Genomic DNA, 17,654 nt, shown 5'->3' with positions numbered 1-17,654 from the left:
AATTATTATAAATAGTTTTAGAAACTAAAAATCCTTTAATTATTACTTTCATGTGTTAATTCACCTTATATATATATATATATATATATATATATATATATATATATATTATTTTTAATCTTTTACCTCTTAATATTTAAAGATTAAAAAATTATTTCATTTGAAAACTCGAAAGCTCACAAATTGTTCAAGAAATAATATCTTAGGAACTAAAACATTTGATAATTTAATGACATAACTTAAATGCAATGAAAATTAAAGTTTGACAACATTTAATTCATTTAAAAAAAAAAAAATTCAAAGTACAAAATTTGCCAAATTCCAAAGAGCTTTTTGTAATTTACCTTAAAAAATTCTAGGTCTCATAACAAAGGCAAAGTGAAATTTATAATACCTAAGCTACATAATAATGCTTGATACCTAATAATTATAATTAAATTATAAGGTAATTGAAGCTAATAAAGCCTATTTCTGTTATTTGATATGATGATTTCAGGCCACCAAAATATTGCAATTAAACTTCCTGGAACAATAAGCAAATGCAAATTTAGCATGAAATCTTCAATTACTGTGTAGAACAATAAGCACAGTAAGAACCCAATAAACCATAAACAAACGCATGAAGATCTCAATACGGTGTTTGAATCCCTTTTTTTTTTTCAGTTGGACGATTTGAATTTAACTTGAGCAAGAATCTATACTCATGCATTTCTTTTTGCTTCTCTATCCACTAATCTATTTACAACAACACATCAAACAAATCAATGAAAAGATCAACAAAACTCCACTTTTAAGTACAAAACTCTCAATATACTTGAAACAACTTTTCATGGCTTATGTTGAGCATAAATTGATGATCGAACTGCCTGATTCGGCAACAGAGCTTTCCCATTCACAAGAACTTGCTCTATGAAATCCACGCGAATTGATTTGAAATGGTAATGCTGGTTCAAACAAAACAAGCAAAATAAAGTTTCATGTCATCATCATCATCCATTATGCTCTAAAAACAATACACAACTTGAAACATTGTCACTGGCTGTTTAGGCTTCTGATGCAAGTAATGCTAGAATTTTTTACTAATGACTACAAGAATCTTTAGATAGTTTTTAATTCAAGTTCTTTCAACTCTCAAATCTTCCCAGGGGATGCCCATAGGTTGGTTAAATGATCTAAGTATTGCCTCAAACCAAACCAATAAAATTTGTTGAGCTAGAATTGAACCATCAAAATAAGGAAGCTAAAGCTTTGGTTAACCTAATTTTGGTTTAACTGAATTAAAACAAATACTCACCAATGGTGGGGAGGATGAAATGAGAAACTCCTAACCCACCTAAATGGCTCCAAATATCCAAATGTACCCCAGCAAGGACAAGTGGATAAAACAAATAAAAGACATAAATAAATAAGCAAATGAAATGGGATACAAGTGCTGATTATCATGTAACATGTGATGTTTATAACCAACAACCACAATGAAGCAAAATTTGGGGGAAAAAGACAAGCTGAAAACAAATAAACTGGCTAGGTTAACCAGTTCGTTTGCTTAGATGTTTGTCTTTACAATTATTATTGTCAATCCCACTTCACCCACCCTCTCCACAACCACGAAAGGGACATTTTGTAATTTATTTTATTTATGTAATTTTAGGGGGTGTGACAACTGAGACATAGTGATGTCTCCTCCTGCCAAGTGTGACTTTGTCCCTAATACTCTTTAGAGGGTCCCTAATACTCTTTAGAGGGGAGTGACTGGTTGGCCTTAAGTGAGCAACTGGCCTAGCTAGTCACTTTGCTTGCCAAGTCCCGTCTTGTACTCCTTATAGGTTCCCCCCTGCCTACAATGGATTTGTTGTATTCATGTTATATGAATGAATGAAATAGCCCTTTTCATGACATGCTTGTGCCTTTGTGTTTATTGTGCCTTTGTGTTTATTGTGCCTTTCATGCTTATGATACTAACTATGTGAAACCTCGCTTGTATGAAATGCTTGTGATGCCTCCTTAATTGGCCTTACTTGGCTCGATGCTAACCATGTCCTTGATTTTTTACAAATTGTTGTAAGATTCTTATTGGCTGACTTGTCTTAAAGAGTTCAAGCCAAGTGCAACACAGTCCCAATTGAGTGCTTTAGCTGGGCCCGTGAAAGTTGGTATCAGAGCTGTAATTGATCCGTGAGTGGAATTAAGGATAACGAACTTGGCTAATCACATCGATGCCCTTGAGAGAAGGGTTGGCAATTTTTTTTCTTTAATTGATAATTGCCCTACATATGAGGCGTTGACAAAGGAGCTTGAAGTTGCCCGCCTCTCTCTGGAACAACAAAATAAGCTCGTTGAGGTGCTAGAAGGCAAAGTCGAACAACTTATGGATGTAGTAGCCAAATTGATTGGGGGTGAGGATGAGCCAATAAAGCTTGAGGCCATCCAAAATTCCTTGCCAACGAATATTACCCAATTAGGGGATATGGAGAGCCGAGTTCTCACATTAGAGGCAAAGGCCTCTCAAGTGGCGGATTGTGCAGAAAGCTTGAAAGCCTTCACCATTGGTGGGTAATGTGAATGACATGAAAGAGGACGTCACAGAAATAGTGAAAACACTTCGAGGCGAAATACAAGATCTGCAGAGAAAGATGAACTTGCTAGTGAAAGCTGCGAGCAACCCTAATGGGGGAGTTTTCGAGATGGGCAAGGCTAAAATTCCAGAGCCCAAAGCTTTTGGAGGTGCTCGCGGTGCAAGGGAGGTAGATAATTTCATTTTTGACATGAAATTATATTTTGATGCCACCAAAAATGATTCTGATGCAGGTAGATTGAAGATTGCACCGATGTATCTGGCCAATGATGCCAAGCTATGGTGGAGAACAAAGGTGAAAGAATCTATATCAGGCCAGTGCTCCATTGGTACTTGGAACAATTTCAAGAAGGAGCTAAAGGCCCAATTCATCCCTGAAAATATGGCTTATAATGCACGATGTAAGCTGATCGAGTTACAGCACACGGGCTCCATCCAAGAGTGTGTAAGAAACTTTTCGATGCTCATGCTCGACGTCAAGGACATGTCCGAGACTGATAGACTGTTCCACTTCCAAAAAGATTTAAAACCATGGGCCAGGAATGAACTAGTAAGAAGGGGAGTAAAAGACCTCAGTGCCGCCTTAGCCGCAGCTGAAAGTCTTGATGACTACTCTAATAGTGCACCAAAGAGAAAATTTAACTCCACTCCGGCTACTGACAATCGCCTTAACAAATGGGGTCGAAATCTGAGTGGGGGAGCTGACCGGGGCAATACCACTTTCGGAGGAGTGGAGAGGAAGACATGGAACTCGGGATCGAATACAAACAAGTCGACGGACCAAGGTAGGGAACAAAGCAGTACTAAACAGCAGGGTAATCGACCACAAGGGTCAACGTATGCAGCCACTCGTAAGCCGAGACCCCTGAAATGTTTCCTTTGCGATGGACCACATCGAGCTACGGAATGTCCAACAAAAGCAGCTTTGAATGCCTTGAAGGCCCTTCAAGAGAATACAAGGGGGCTCGAGGAAGAAGATAGAGAATCAAATGACCGCATTGCACCGAGTGATCGGGATGCTTCAGTAATGAGAGCTCTTCGTTTTCTTGGAGCCCTAGAGAAATAGAAACTAAAACCCATCACTGAAAGGGGGTTGATGTACGTCGATTTGCTAATTAATGGGAAAATAAAAGGGCTTTAGTGGACACAGAAGCCACTGATAATTTTGTGGCAGACACTATGGTCTCTCGATTCAAGCTAACAGTACAAGCGGATGCAGGAAAGATAAAGGCCGTGAATTCTCAGGCACTAAACACAGTAGGAGTAGCTCAGAGAGTATCCTGTCAAATGGGACCCTGGAGAGGTGAAATGGATTTTACAATAACCCCTCTTGATGACCATGATGTGGTGATTGGGATGGATTTCCTCAAGAGAGTGCGAGCCATTCCAGTCCCAGCCACTAATTGCATTTTGGTGATGGGAGATAAACCTTGCACGATTCCAACATCTTTCAGTCTCATTTTTTAGAGGAAGTTAATATTGGCTCTCTAATTCAAGAAAGGCGTGAAGCACAAGAAGCCCACGTATGTGGTCGTCCCCATTATGAAGGAAAGCATGGAAGAGTCACAACCTACACCCCAAATCCTAGACCTCATGTTCGAGTTTAAAGATGTAATGCCGGATCGACTGCCTGTAGCCCTACCTCCCCATCGCAGCATAGATCATGAGATTGAATTGATGCCAGGGACGAGGCCTCCCGCTAAGGCTCCTTATCGTATGGCTCCCCTAGAGTTAGCTAAGCTGAGAAAACAATTAGATGAATTGTTAGAAGCTAGATTCATTCGGCCTGCAAAAACTCCCTTTGGGGCTCCTGTTCTATTTCAGAAAAAGCAAGATGGAAGTTTAAGATTGTGTGTTAATTATCGAGCCCTTAACAAAGTCACTGTGTGGAACAAATATCCAATTCCTTTGATTGCTCATCTCTTTGACCAGTTGGATCATGCAAAATTCTTCACCAAGCTAGATCTACGCTCTGGCTATCATCAAGTCTGCATCAAGGCAAAGGATGAACCCAAAACCACATGCGTAACTCGGTATGGTGCTTTTGAATTTCTAGTTGTCTTTTGGACTAACAAATGCTCAGGATACCTTTTGTACCTTGATGAACCAGGTATTCCATGATTATCTTGACAAGTTTGTGGTGGTTTACCTTAATGATATCGTAGCATACAGTTCTACTTTGGAGGAACATAAGGAGCATCTCCGTCTTGTTTTCAAGAAGCTGAGGGAGAATAAACTCTTTTTGAAGAAGGAAAAATGCACCTTTGCCCAAACTCGAATCAAGTTCTTGGGCCATATGATTGAACAAGGAAGAATTCATATGAATCAGGCCAAGGTGAAAGCTATACAAGAATGGGTGGTACCCAAAAGGGTGACCGAGCTCAGATCCTTCTTAGGGTTGGCAAACTACTATCGGTGATTTGTTCAAGGCTACTCTCAAAAGATTTGCCCCCTGAAAAAATTGCTAAAGAAAGGGAGTAAATGGTAGTGGACCGAGGAGTGCCAAGTAGCATTTGAGAAGCTGAAGAAAGCCATGACAGCAAAACCAGTCCTAGCCCTCCCAAACATGACGAAACCATTTGAAGTGCAAACTGATACATCTAACTTTGCACTGGGAGGAGTCTTAATGCAGGAAAGTCATACCATTGCTTTTGAAAGCAGAAAACTGAAAGATGCCGAGATTAGATATACAGCCCAAGAAAAAGAGCTATTAGCGGTGGTACATTGTCTTCTAGCTTGGAGACACTATTTGCTAAGGTCCAAGTTTGTGGTCAAAACAGATAACACAGCAGCGAGTCACTTCTTTTCACAACCCAATTTGACCCCTAAACAAACCAGGTGGCAGGAATGTTTGGCAGAGTTTGATTTCCACTTTGAATACAAGTAGGGGACTCTGAACAAAGTTGCTGATGCATTAAGTAGGAAGTTGAGTGGGGAGATTCTTTAGCAATTGACATTGTTGTCAAGTGGCAAAGTAGCTACTACATTATGGGAGCAGTCCAAGATAACTTAAAGAAGGACCTCCAAGCAGTGGCTCTAATGCAACTAGCGGAGGAAGAGAAGACCAGACAATTTTGGTTGGAAGATGGTATCTTGATGACCCGAAGGAATCGAGTGTATATTCCGAAAGCAGGCAACTTGAGAAAATTACTGCTGCATAAATGCCATGACACTTTGTGGGCAGGACATCCGGGCTCGCAACGCACTTTAGCATTATTGAAGCAGGGCTATTATTGGCCTCAGCTAGAAAAAGATGTAAGGAAATATACGAAGACTTGCTTGGTGTACCAGCAAGATAAAGTAGGTCAGGAAAAACCTGCAGGATTACTTCAACCATTACCATTTCCGAGCCGACCCTGGGAGAGTGTTTCCCTAGATTTCATAGCAGGTTTGCCACGAGTGGGGGAGTATGACCATATTTTGGTTGTGATAGATAGATTCTCCAAATATGGGACCTTCAAACTTGATGTAGCACAATTCTGTTTCAATTCCTTAAAGAACTCTGCTACCAACAAAAGTCCTTTTGAGATTGTTACAGGACAACAACCATTGGCACCTCACACGTTAGATGGTCCTTACATAGGCCGAAATCCCAAGGCTTATCAATTCACACAGGAGTGAAAACGAAATGCAGAAATTGCAAGGGCTCAGTTGGAGAAAACATCCAAACACATAAAGAAATAGGCAGATGAGAATCGAGGACCACTAGAGTTCGCAATGGGAGACCTAGTGATGGTGAAGCTATTACCAGATCAACTTCGATTTCTCCGCAATCGAGATAAGAGACTAGTTTGCAAGTATGAAGGACCAGTACCAGTTGTGGCCAGAGTTGGCCAAGTTTCCTACAGAGTAGAGCCACCAGCATGGATGAAGATTCACCCAGTCTTTCACAGCAGCAGATTGAAGCCCTATCATGCAGATCAATCAGATGCCAGCCGCAACAAATCTTCCCGACCAGCGTTCACCCGCGCACCACCAATTAACCAAGGAGTTGAGGAGATCCTAGCAGAACGAGTCGTCAAAACAACCAAGCGTCCACCATACAAGGAGTACCTAGTCAAATGGAAAGGCTTAAGTGCAGAAGAGACCACCTAGGAGAAGAAGACAGCTCTCCATGATCATGCGTAGAAGATTCAAGAGTTCTTACAAGCCCAGTCAACGGGGATGTTGACTCTTTGAGTGGGGGAGAACGTAAAGGGGGAAGAATATGGGGTACTTAGATTATATATGATTGTAACTTTATAGGGGCAAAAGGGACATTTTGTAATTTATTTTATTTATGCAATTTTAGGGGGTGTAACAACTGAGACATAGTGATGTGCCAAGGGTGACTTTGTCGCTAATGCTCTTTAGGGGGGAGTGACTGGTTGGCCTTAGGTGGGCAACTGGCCTAGCTAGTCACTTTGCTTGTCGAGTCCCGTCTTGTACTCATTGTAGGTTTCCCCCCTGCCTACAATGAATTCGTTGTATTCATGTTATATGAATGAATGAAGTAGCACTTTTCATGACATGCTTGTGCCTTTCTATTTGTTGTGCCTTTCATACTTATGATGCTAGCTATGTGAAACCTCGCTTATATGAAATACTTGTGATGCCTTCTTAATTGGCCCGATGCTAACCATGTCCCTGATTTTTCGCATATTGTTGTAAGATTCTTATTGGCTGACTTGCCTTAAAGAGTTCAAGCCAAGTGTCACACAGTCCCAATTGAATGCTTTAGCTGAGCCCGTAACTCGAACCCCCAACCCAAAAAAAAAAAAAAAACACTTATGACTAGCCTTTCACCTCACAAGCATGTGCTTTCTCTCTTGTACACCAGTCAGTAGGTATTATTATAACTCTATAGCAAACTTTTGATTTAGTTGTCATTTATTTAATTATATATTTGGTGTTTCCTCAAAAAAAAAAAAGATTATATATTTGGTGTTTGTTGCACTCAAGGTAGAATAAATTCAACAATATAAAGGTCATTATGATAATGTGTCAGACTCAATACTATATATAGTTAAATACAAAGAACATTTTTTTGCTCCTTTGTATCTTAGTTAATGTATATAACTTTTCTCTTTGTATAATAAAACTTATTCTCCTACATCAGTCCAATCTACTTTTGGCAGTACGCTAAAAGTTTGCAGTTTTTCATTTTTAATGCTGGAATGTATTCTCTTGTTCTAGTATTTGTGCATCACATGGGTTTAAAAGCTAGAGTGTACAACAAAAGATCAGATAACATGCAGGAAAACAGAGATCACGCATATGAGCTCTCGGGTACACATATGAACCAGAGGGAAGCTACCTTTTCCTTCCAAGCAAAAGCAAAAGTCATACCATTGCTTTTGAAAGCAGAAAACTGAAAGATGCCGAGATTAGATATACAGCCCAAGAAAAAGAGCTATTAGCGGTGGTACATTGTCTTCTAGCTTGGAGACACTATTTGCTAAGGTCCAAGTTTGTGGTCAAAACAGATAACACAGCAGCGAGTCACTTCTTTTCACAACCCAAGCTGACCCCTAAACAAACCAGGTGGCAGGAATGTTTGGCAGAGTTTGATTTCCACTTTGAATACAAGTAGGGGACTCTGAACAAAGTTGCTGATGCATTAAGTAGGAAGTTGAGTGGGGAGATTCATTAGCAATTGACATTGTTGTCAAGTGGCAAAGTAGCTACTACATTATGGGAGCAGTCCAAGATAACTTAAAGAAGGACCTCCAAGCAGTGGCTCTAATGCAACTAGCGGAGGAAGAGAAGACCAGACAATTTTGGTTGGAAGATGGTATCTTGATGACCCGAAGGAATCGAGTGTATATTCCGAAAGCAGGCAACTTGAGAAAATTACTGCTGCATAAATGCCATGACACTTTGTGGGCAGGACATCCGGGCTCGCAACGCACTTTAGCATTATTGAAGCAGGGCTATTATTGGCCTCAGCTAGAAAAAGATGTAAGGAAATATACGAAGACTTGCTTGGTGTACCAGCAAGATAAAGTAGGTCAGGAAAAACCTGCAGGATTACTTCAACCATTACCATTTCCGAGCCGACCCTGGGAGAGTGTTTCCCTAGATTTCATAGCAGGTTTGCCACGAGTGGGGGAGTATGACCATATTTTGGTTGTGATAGATAGATTCTCCAAATATGGGACCTTCAAACTTGATGTAGCACAATTCTGTTTCAATTCCTTAAAGAACTCTGCTACCAACAAAAGTCCTTTTGAGATTGTTACAGGACAACAACCATTGGCACCTCACACGTTAGATGGTCCTTACATAGGCCGAAATCCCAAGGCTTATCAATTCACACAGGAGTGAAAACGAAATGCAGAAATTGCAAGGGCTCAGTTGGAGAAAACATCCAAACACATAAAGAAATAGGCAGATGAGAATCGAGGACCACTAGAGTTCGCAATGGGAGACCTAGTGATGGTGAAGCTATTACCAGATCAACTTCGATTTCTCCGCAATCGAGATAAGAGACTAGTTTGCAAGTATGAAGGACCAGTACCAGTTGTGGCCAGAGTTGGCCAAGTTTCCTACAGAGTAGAGCCACCAGCATGGATGAAGATTCACCCAGTCTTTCACAGCAGCAGATTGAAGCCCTATCATGCAGATCAATCAGATGCCAGCCGCAACAAATCTTCCCGACCAGCGTTCACCCGCGCACCACCAATCAACCAAGGAGTAGAGGAGATCCTAGCAGAACGAGTCGTCAAAACAACCAAGCGTCCACCATACAAGGAGTACATAGTCAAATGGAAAGGCTTAAGTGCAGAAGAGACCACCTAGGAGAAGAAGACAGCTCTCCATGATCATGCGTAGAAGATTCAAGAGTTCTTACAAGCCCAGTCAACGGGGATGTTGACTCTTTGAGTGGGGGAGAACGTAAAGGGGGAAGAATATGGGGTACTTAGATTATATATGATTGTAACTTTATAGGGGCAAAAGGGACATTTTGTAATTTATTTTATTTATGCAATTTTAGGGGGTGTAACAACTGAGACATAGTGATGTGCCAAGGGTGACTTTGTCGCTAATGCTCTTTAGGGGGGAGTGACTGGTTGGCCTTAGGTGGGCAACTGGCCTAGCTAGTCACTTTGCTTGTCGAGTCCCGTCTTGTACTCATTGTAGGTTTCCCCCCTGCCTACAATGAATTCGTTGTATTCATGTTATATGAATGAATGAAGTAGCACTTTTCATGACATGCTTGTGCCTTTCTATTTGTTGTGCCTTTCATACTTATGATGCTAGCTATGTGAAACCTCGCTTATATGAAATACTTGTGATGCCTTCTTAATTGGCCCGATGCTAACCATGTCCCTGATTTTTCGCATATTGTTGTAAGATTCTTATTGGCTAACTTGCCTTAAAGAGTTCAAGCCAAGTGTCACACAGTCCCAATTGAATGCTTTAGCTGAGCCCGTAACACGAACCCCCCCCCCCCCCCCAACCCAAAAAAAAAAAAAAAACACTTATGACTAGCCTTTCACCTCACAAGCATGTGCTTTCTCTCTTGTACACCAGTCAGTAGGTATTATTATAACTCTATAGCAAACTTTTGATTTAGTTGTCATTTATTTAATTATATATTTGGTGTTTCCTCAAAAAAAAAAAAGATTATATATTTGGTGTTTGTTGCACTCAAGGTAGAATAAATTCCACACTATAAAGGTCATTATGATAATGTGCTGTACTCTGAATACTATATATAGTTAAATACAAAGAACATTTTTTTGCTCCTTTGTATCTTAGTTAATGTATATAACTTTTCTCTTTGTATAATAAAACTTATTCTCCTACATCAGTCCAATCTACTTTTGGCAGTACGCTAAAAGTTTGCAGTTTTTCATTTTTAATGCTGGAATGTATTCTCTTGTTCTAGTATTTGTGCATCACATGGGTTTAAAAGCTAGAGTGTACAACAAAAGATCAGATAACATGCAGGAAAACAGAGATCACGCATATGAGCTCTCGGGTACACATATGAACCAGAGGGAAGCTACCTTTTCCTTCCAAGCAAAATCAACAAAATGATAATGAGGCTCCAATAGTGTTAGCTGATCTCCTTCTTTAATCTATGAGGACAAAGAAAATCAGAACATTAATTGTAATATACAAATTAACCAATAAAATAAAACAGCAGGATATCATGTTCACAGATTTTAATGCAATATGCACAATCTCCATACATCACAATGAATTTAGAAAAGTGTAGGTCATAGGCTATGTAAAATGAGAACTTGAGCATAAATAGACAAACTTTTGTTAAGATTCAATAGCCTGCCACTCATTTTCATTGACGCAATAAGAGTCTCAATGCAATGGCTTATGGGTAACTGCTTCTGACCTCGGTCTTCCCTCAAAATTAAAACTAACCAAAACTTGTTGAAGAGCAAAGGCATTTTCTTAAGAAGAGGACAGGAGGTGCACATTTATTGACATCATTAGAGGTTTCCAGGATTAGCAACAAAGCAGAATGGTTCAAATTTTAAAGGATGATAAATTGATAATTAGCAAATATATCTTCATAATGGATGACAGTGTTCCTACTGGAGACTAGAAAAATAAAATTAGAAGATATCCCCACATGTTTCTTGCATAATTGGCATTTGCACCTGTGCAACAATGAAAGCAATCTATAAAAAGTGAACATGCTGCATAATTCACAACATGGCACAAGTTTACAGGGAAATTTTGATTGTTCATTCCAAATCTCCTGACAAAAGGGTGGGGACTCATTATTTCCTCAAATCACAGTTCATTTCTAAGACAATTTTTATATGGACTGTGAAAGCAAAACTGAAAACAAAGAATCTAGAGGATAACAGAAATGCTATTTAATGATAACATAGCAGGAAACTTCCAAGGCAAAAAGTGCAATCACATTCCACCCTTAAAACAGAACAAAGAAACAAAGAAAAGAGGAAAAAAGACCAACCAAAAAAGCACAAAAAAGAAGGAAATAAATAAGAGTTCAATAGCTCTTACCGCATCATTGCTTATGCCATACACAGATAGAACAAAGCATATTTGATTTGAGTCACACACCAAATAGTATCTGGGAAAAAAATGAAAAGAAAAAGAGAATATCAATTTATTTATTTCAACAAGATTTACATTACCAAGATTCACAAAGTAAGAATTATGTATCAGTTTGGTAATATTTAAACTATTTAATGAGCTGGTCCTCACAATGTTAGTTGGCCACACCAGAGATATGAACCAGACCTAAGTAATAAGTAATGATTCCCTTGGTGATAAAGCTACGCATGCCAAAACCACTGTTCTTACATAAACATGTGCGGGCATTACCATGAAGGCATTCACATTGAGTTCATGCTATAACAGCCAATCTAAAGAAGTTTTATAGACAAAAAATACAAGTTGAAAGCACAAGTAGCTGGAGCTTACATTGGGTTCATTTGGATAGGAAAAAAATAACCAAAAGGTTTCAGCGGAGGACTTACAGGGGAGTGACATTATCATGCTTAACAAAAAGAAGAACTTTCCCCGCTACGGCTACTGCTTTGTTGAGGCCATCCAACAACAGATCAACAGTGATTCTTTTATATGATGAATTAACTTACAGATGAAGATGATGCACAATCATTAGTACACTCCCTTTAAGATTAGAAAGATACAATCAGAACTCAAATTTGACTATTAACTTTAAAACATAAGAATGAGGTAGCTTACAATTAACAGCTGCCAAAGATGAAGCCATAGATGCAAGTCGTTTAGCTCTAGCTTGTCCCTGAAAATTGAAATCATAGAAAAATCAGCTGCATCTCTTAAAACAGAACATTATATAGAAGTGTAGAACATATGAGGCCTAAGAAGAGCATTACTTTCAGATTTTAAATATAGTCATAATATAAATACACCAAAAAAGTATTTTCCAACCTCCTAGTAACTGTTTCTCCATTAACTACATTACACGACAAAAGTAACACATTTTCTCCCCCTCCCCCAACCTATCTCAAATTTTTAAAAAATTTTTTATCCCCATCATACCAAAACAAATATTTGAAAACAGAGAAGCACGCTAGAAATAGAACACAAAGGATATAACACTACATTGATGCAGCAACTCAGAGCACCTGGTGTAGATTAACCAGAAAAAAATATTACCCGCAACAAATTCTCTAACTTATCCAGAAGATTAACCATCTTTTGAACCTCCTCGGTAGCATTGAGACTAGGATCCTTCAAGGCAGCAGCTTCAAATCCACTAAGAGCCCTCTCATAATTCTCTAAGTATTTGTTGACCTGAAAACAGAACCACCATCATATAATATTATGGTATGTATACATGAATGAACAATACTTGGCTCCTAAATCAGGAGGAGGAACTAGTCCCAAGAAATGGTATCTGAAGTTTTTGAAGTCAACATGGCTTTGAATTTGTCAAATCCACTATCAAGCATGCAAAGTCATTATTCCAACTCCAAATTTAATAAAACAAAAATCTGTATAATGAATTAACGTTTGTCATTTTCATCCAACCACTGAAAGTCAAAACTTATACCAATTTAGTCAAAGTTTAATGCCAACCCAATAAGTAACAAAAGCAACAGATAACCATGCATTTGGAATAAATATTACACATTTCACCTGATGATCTTACAGAAACTTTAGCAAAAATTTCATTGTCCAATTTTAAATGAATAAATGAGTGAAAATTTTAACTTACTGTAGCTGAGTTAAAATAAAGGTCTGGATTGGACTTCATTCCCTCATCTTTCTCCTGACATATAATATCATTGCACTCAGTTCAATACAAATTAAAGCACAAAAGCAAAACAATCCTCTACCATAGAGAATTATTGAAAACCTCAAAATTCAAGGCAAGCAACATAAAAAATTAAGATCCATAACTTTAATATAAACAAACAAAAGTTCATAAAACCTCTCCTTTTATAAATAAATTAAAAAAAAATAGCTAATCGCGAAAATGGACTTCTAAGGAAGTTCTCATTTTCCAGACTTACCGCATTCTGGTACGCTTTTAAAGCTTGTAGAAGCTTGCTATGATCCCATGCTCCAGTCATGAAAAAACTTGTCAAGAATGCATTTCCTAGGTTGTCTGTCAATGTGATTAACTGGTGTCAAGTTAAGATGCTATTCAGGTCAAAAGCTCAATTAGTTAAAAAAGTCTAAAATTTTACTGTGGCATGCATGCGAGTTCAATCAAATGTTAGCATTTAGCAAGACAATGATTTGATTGATATAAGTACAGGGAAGATGCAAAAGCAGGGTTTTAAATAAAGGTTTGTGTCACGGTATTCGAGTTGGAGTATATTGGAACATTTCAGATGGTATCAGCTGGTGCTACTTTGAATTTTTTTTTTTTTTAATTTTAAATAAGCTAAGTCACTCCAATTTATATTTTTAACATATATCTAATATAACATACATGCAACACTCTCAACATCGAAAACAAATTATGATTTTCTAGCCATAGTTGATCAGTTGTAACTAAATACATTTAACATTTTTTTTTTTTTTTTGCTGTAACAACATTTTCAAGTCATTGCAAACTTGCAGCATCTGCTGAAAAGTTTTATGAATTACATTAAAAAATGTTGGGATTAAGAGATAGTTGAGAAAATTTGAGTATATCTAAAAATCAAGAGAATTGGAAACATGAATATGCAATGGGATAGAATTTAATTTGGAATCTTACACCAAGAGTACCCATCCTTCACATCTAAAGAGATAGCATTCTTGGCATGTTGAATGCTTTCCTCGACAAGTTTAGCCTGATTTTCAGCACCTATACAAGAGGAAAAGTTCAGTATTTTTGCTCAACTACCTGAAGAAATGTTACCTTATGGTCAAATAGTAAAAGCACAGCTACTTCTGCCCATTGAACCCATCTAATAGATTAATGTAACTTTAACTTATGTCTATTGTAGCTAAAACATTTGGTGCCTAAAACTAAGGTTTTATAACCATCGAATAACAACATGATTCAAATACAAATGAATAAGAAAAATGAAACATAAAATGATATAAACTCATGGATTTATCAGAATCTATATGACCAATACCATTTTGTTTCATTAGGTCATATTTAATCCACTGTAATGTAAGGGAATGGAGTGAACAATCACCTACAACTTCAACAGGTAAGTAAAATTACCACACAAGTGAAATCATTTTTTCAACTTTATATTGAGAGAATATGCATGGGAAATATAAACAAGGCTATCCATTTTTCCTGCTTTGACAGTATAATTATGGCATATTTCTTTGAAACTTGAATGATGAATGTTATGTCTTTTCTTCTATAAATTACTGCCAGGGCCACAACCATACAATATTGCAACTACTAATATAATGAGCATTACTATTGTAATCGCCTATCACATCTCATTAAAGTTTGAGAAATTAATAAGATAATTATAAAAATAATGGAATTATGACAACTGAAAGTCCCAAACAAGACAGCAATTATGTTTACTCAGTATAAAGCAGTATATGAACAAAAACTACCATGCATCCATCAGAAGATTAAAAACAAAAGGAAAGAGTAAATATCTTTGCCTTGTGCCATTCTTCTTTCAAGCATGGATAAAAGGCAAAGTATCTTCTTGTTTGGACCCTGCATAACACAAAATAAATGTATCCATCAATATCTAACACTATCACATTGGACACAATGACAAAAATCACAGTAACTAAACATGTGACTAGATTAAACTTTTAAAAATAAGACACTTCATGTCATAAATAACCTTGCTCAGTGCAAGATTGAAACAATTCTTTGCTGAGGATAGATCTCCCTTCTTCCAAATGCAGTTACCCAAACACAGCCAAGCATCAGCAAGAGATGGATTCAACTTGACCTGGAGCAAAAAATAGTCAGTTCCTGATCAACAGCATGTGAAACTACTACAGAAAATAATCTGCTTCCGCTTACAGCTTTTGAGAGATGGTCCTCTGCTTCTTTCCTATACTCAGGTAATACATCCAGTATCTTTCCTCTTAAATACTCATATGTTGCACGTTGTATGGATGATTTCCTTTGTTCTGAAAAATGACAAATTTTGAACTCAATAGCAAGACATAAATGAAGATCTTGCTGCATAATGAAGTCCAATAATTCCTTTGGATTATGAACTCTCGAAATTTTGAGTTCTTAGCTCCAAGTTTGTCTTAAGTTTTGAACATCTACAACTAAATCAACATGGCAATAATAGAAAATTAAGTGGTAACATAGCCACAATCTTTAAAACAGAGAAACCTTAGTTACTCGAGCAATAGAGCTAGGCAACAAGCTTTAACATTACCATCATTAGTTCATCACCAATTTCTGACTTGTTCCTAAAACAACAAGCAAATGCAAGATCCAATGCATAAAAGGAAACGGGTCCCTGAACTACTCTCAATCCATGTTTCCAATCCACAAAGCTGAGTAAAAAAAATCCCAACTCTCAAAACTTCATTTTTATATGTTTTTTCAATGTTTAAAACTTCATTGCAAACTAAACAGCCAAAAGATATATACGATGCCATAACACACATTAGGCTATGATAAGAAACAAATGAATTAGAAAGATTGATGCTTCAAAAGTGATGATAGAGAGAGTACCGATAGGAATGGAATCAAGGAGGCTGAGAGAGAGATCGGATTGTGTTTGCAATTTCGAGATTTTGTCAAGCGGATTTGACGGGAAATAGGTGTCCCGAAGAGCATAGAGATCATCCGCTGCTCTTGCGACTGTTGCCCATAAATCTTCTCCGTCTTGGCTACCGCCACCAGTGCTCATTTCCCTCGCTCTCTCCACTACCGTGTAAGAATGATCGCTAGACGAGGAGACTCGTAGAGGACTGCGGAGGCAGAATACTGAAACGTCTCGTTTTGTTCCCCCAGTAAGTATGCATGCAAACGATGTCGTATTGCCTTGGACTATAAAGATTCTGTGTGTGGAGATTTAATTTAGAGTTTTTTTTTTTTTTTTTTTTACAATATAGTCCTTAAAAAAAATGTTCTAAATGACAACTCTGGTTGTTGCGCTTCCCTTTCTTCCCTTCCGGAACCTCTCCCTGGCTTTCATGGTGCTTAGCTCTCGCTTTTGTCCGCCATGAATGCAGAGAAAATCATCATTCCTCTCCATTGATCATTGTCCAGAACCGCAAAATCAAATATGTCCACCATAACAAATTGAAACTCAAAGTTCATAACAAATGGAAAGAATTCCCGTCCAAACCTCTAATTTAATCAATCAATTCACATCCACATCTCGAGAATCAAACCCACTTTTTAATTTCCCAGAATTTATGTAAATCAAACCCGCCAATCAACCCATATTTGCTGACCTCCATGTTAATGCTAATGAATAGAATTCCTACGACCCCCTTCGATTTCATCACCCTTGCCTTCTTGTTAAAAAATTAACTTCACTAATAGTATTAGAGTTATTTCTAATATTATAAGATCTGACTATAAAGAGGGGAAATTAAAAACCGGATAGAGAAGAGGGGCCTTTCTCTATCGGAAGAAAGCTGGCTGCATTGCAACAACTGAGAACCTAAAATCCTATAGCCAACAGTATAAAAAAAAAAATTAAAAAAAGAAAACTTCTCTCTCATAATTTTAGAGGGAGAAAAAATATCAATTACCTAATAATCAATATTTAATTTTCTAATAACATTTTATAAGAAATTTTTTAGATATTCTAACTCTAAAATTCGGTCAACAAAGCCAAGAACACCCACTTGAACCATTGGCTTACCTTACATGACCACTTCTAACCATTACTAGAATGACTTTTAATACAACTCTTAATACTCTTTCTAAATTACATATTGACAAGGTCGGACAACATTAATGTTTCATTGAATATGAATGTCGTGTGAGTTAATTTATGTTCGAGAATTCAAAAGACAGGAGATGTGTTTTGTTATATTTGAGGGCCAACGACATTGATTTGGTCTAATTGCAATTGGTTGGCTTAATTAGTGGTCTTGATTAAACTTGTTAGAATGGATTAACTCTTAATCTGTACACATAAACATTAGGTTGGTGTGCTTTGGCTTTGAAAGGTCTTTATAGAATGATGATTGAGTGCAACCTGGCTAT

At 37.6% G+C, this 17,654-nt stretch overlaps 1 protein-coding gene across 1 annotated transcript; it reads right to left on the bottom strand.

The window, feature by feature from the left end:
• Window positions 1-608: 608 nt before the first annotated feature.
• On the bottom strand, window positions 609-16,456 carry LOC110646413 (uncharacterized). The gene is made up of 13 exons (XM_058132239.1): window positions 16,164-16,456; window positions 15,492-15,601; window positions 15,307-15,417; window positions 15,116-15,173; window positions 14,253-14,342; window positions 13,558-13,652; window positions 13,260-13,313; window positions 12,698-12,835; window positions 12,263-12,320; window positions 12,034-12,148; window positions 11,555-11,624; window positions 10,570-10,641; window positions 609-944 (listed from the first exon to the last, which is right to left on the bottom strand). The coding sequence occupies exons 1-13, from the start codon at window positions 16,339-16,341 to the stop codon at window positions 828-830; spliced, it is 1,266 nt and encodes a 421-aa protein (XP_057988222.1). The 5' UTR covers window positions 16,342-16,456; the 3' UTR covers window positions 609-827.
• Window positions 16,457-17,654: the final 1,198 nt, after the last annotated feature.

This window comes from Hevea brasiliensis, chromosome 13, assembly GCF_030052815.1.
Source record: "Hevea brasiliensis isolate MT/VB/25A 57/8 chromosome 13, ASM3005281v1, whole genome shotgun sequence".
Taxonomy (NCBI): domain Eukaryota; kingdom Viridiplantae; phylum Streptophyta; class Magnoliopsida; order Malpighiales; family Euphorbiaceae; genus Hevea; species Hevea brasiliensis.
This window is presented reverse-complemented; position numbering and strand designations above follow the sequence as displayed.

What these genes read in the sequence shown, in the direction of transcription:
- LOC110646413 (XM_058132239.1), bottom strand. Translation starts at nt 16,341, where the DNA reads ATGAGCACTGGTGGCGGTAGCCAAGACGGAGAAGATTTATGGGCAACA. An exon ending in TGAAAGAAGAATGGCACAAG is followed by an intron (nt 14,343 to 15,115) that starts GCAAAGATATTT and finishes CCTCTTGTATAG; the next exon opens with GTGCTGAAAATCAGGCTAAA. An exon ending in TTTATTTTAACTCAGCTACA is followed by an intron (nt 12,836 to 13,259) that starts GTAAGTTAAAAT and finishes TTCTGTTTTCAG; the next exon opens with GTCAACAAATACTTAGAGAA.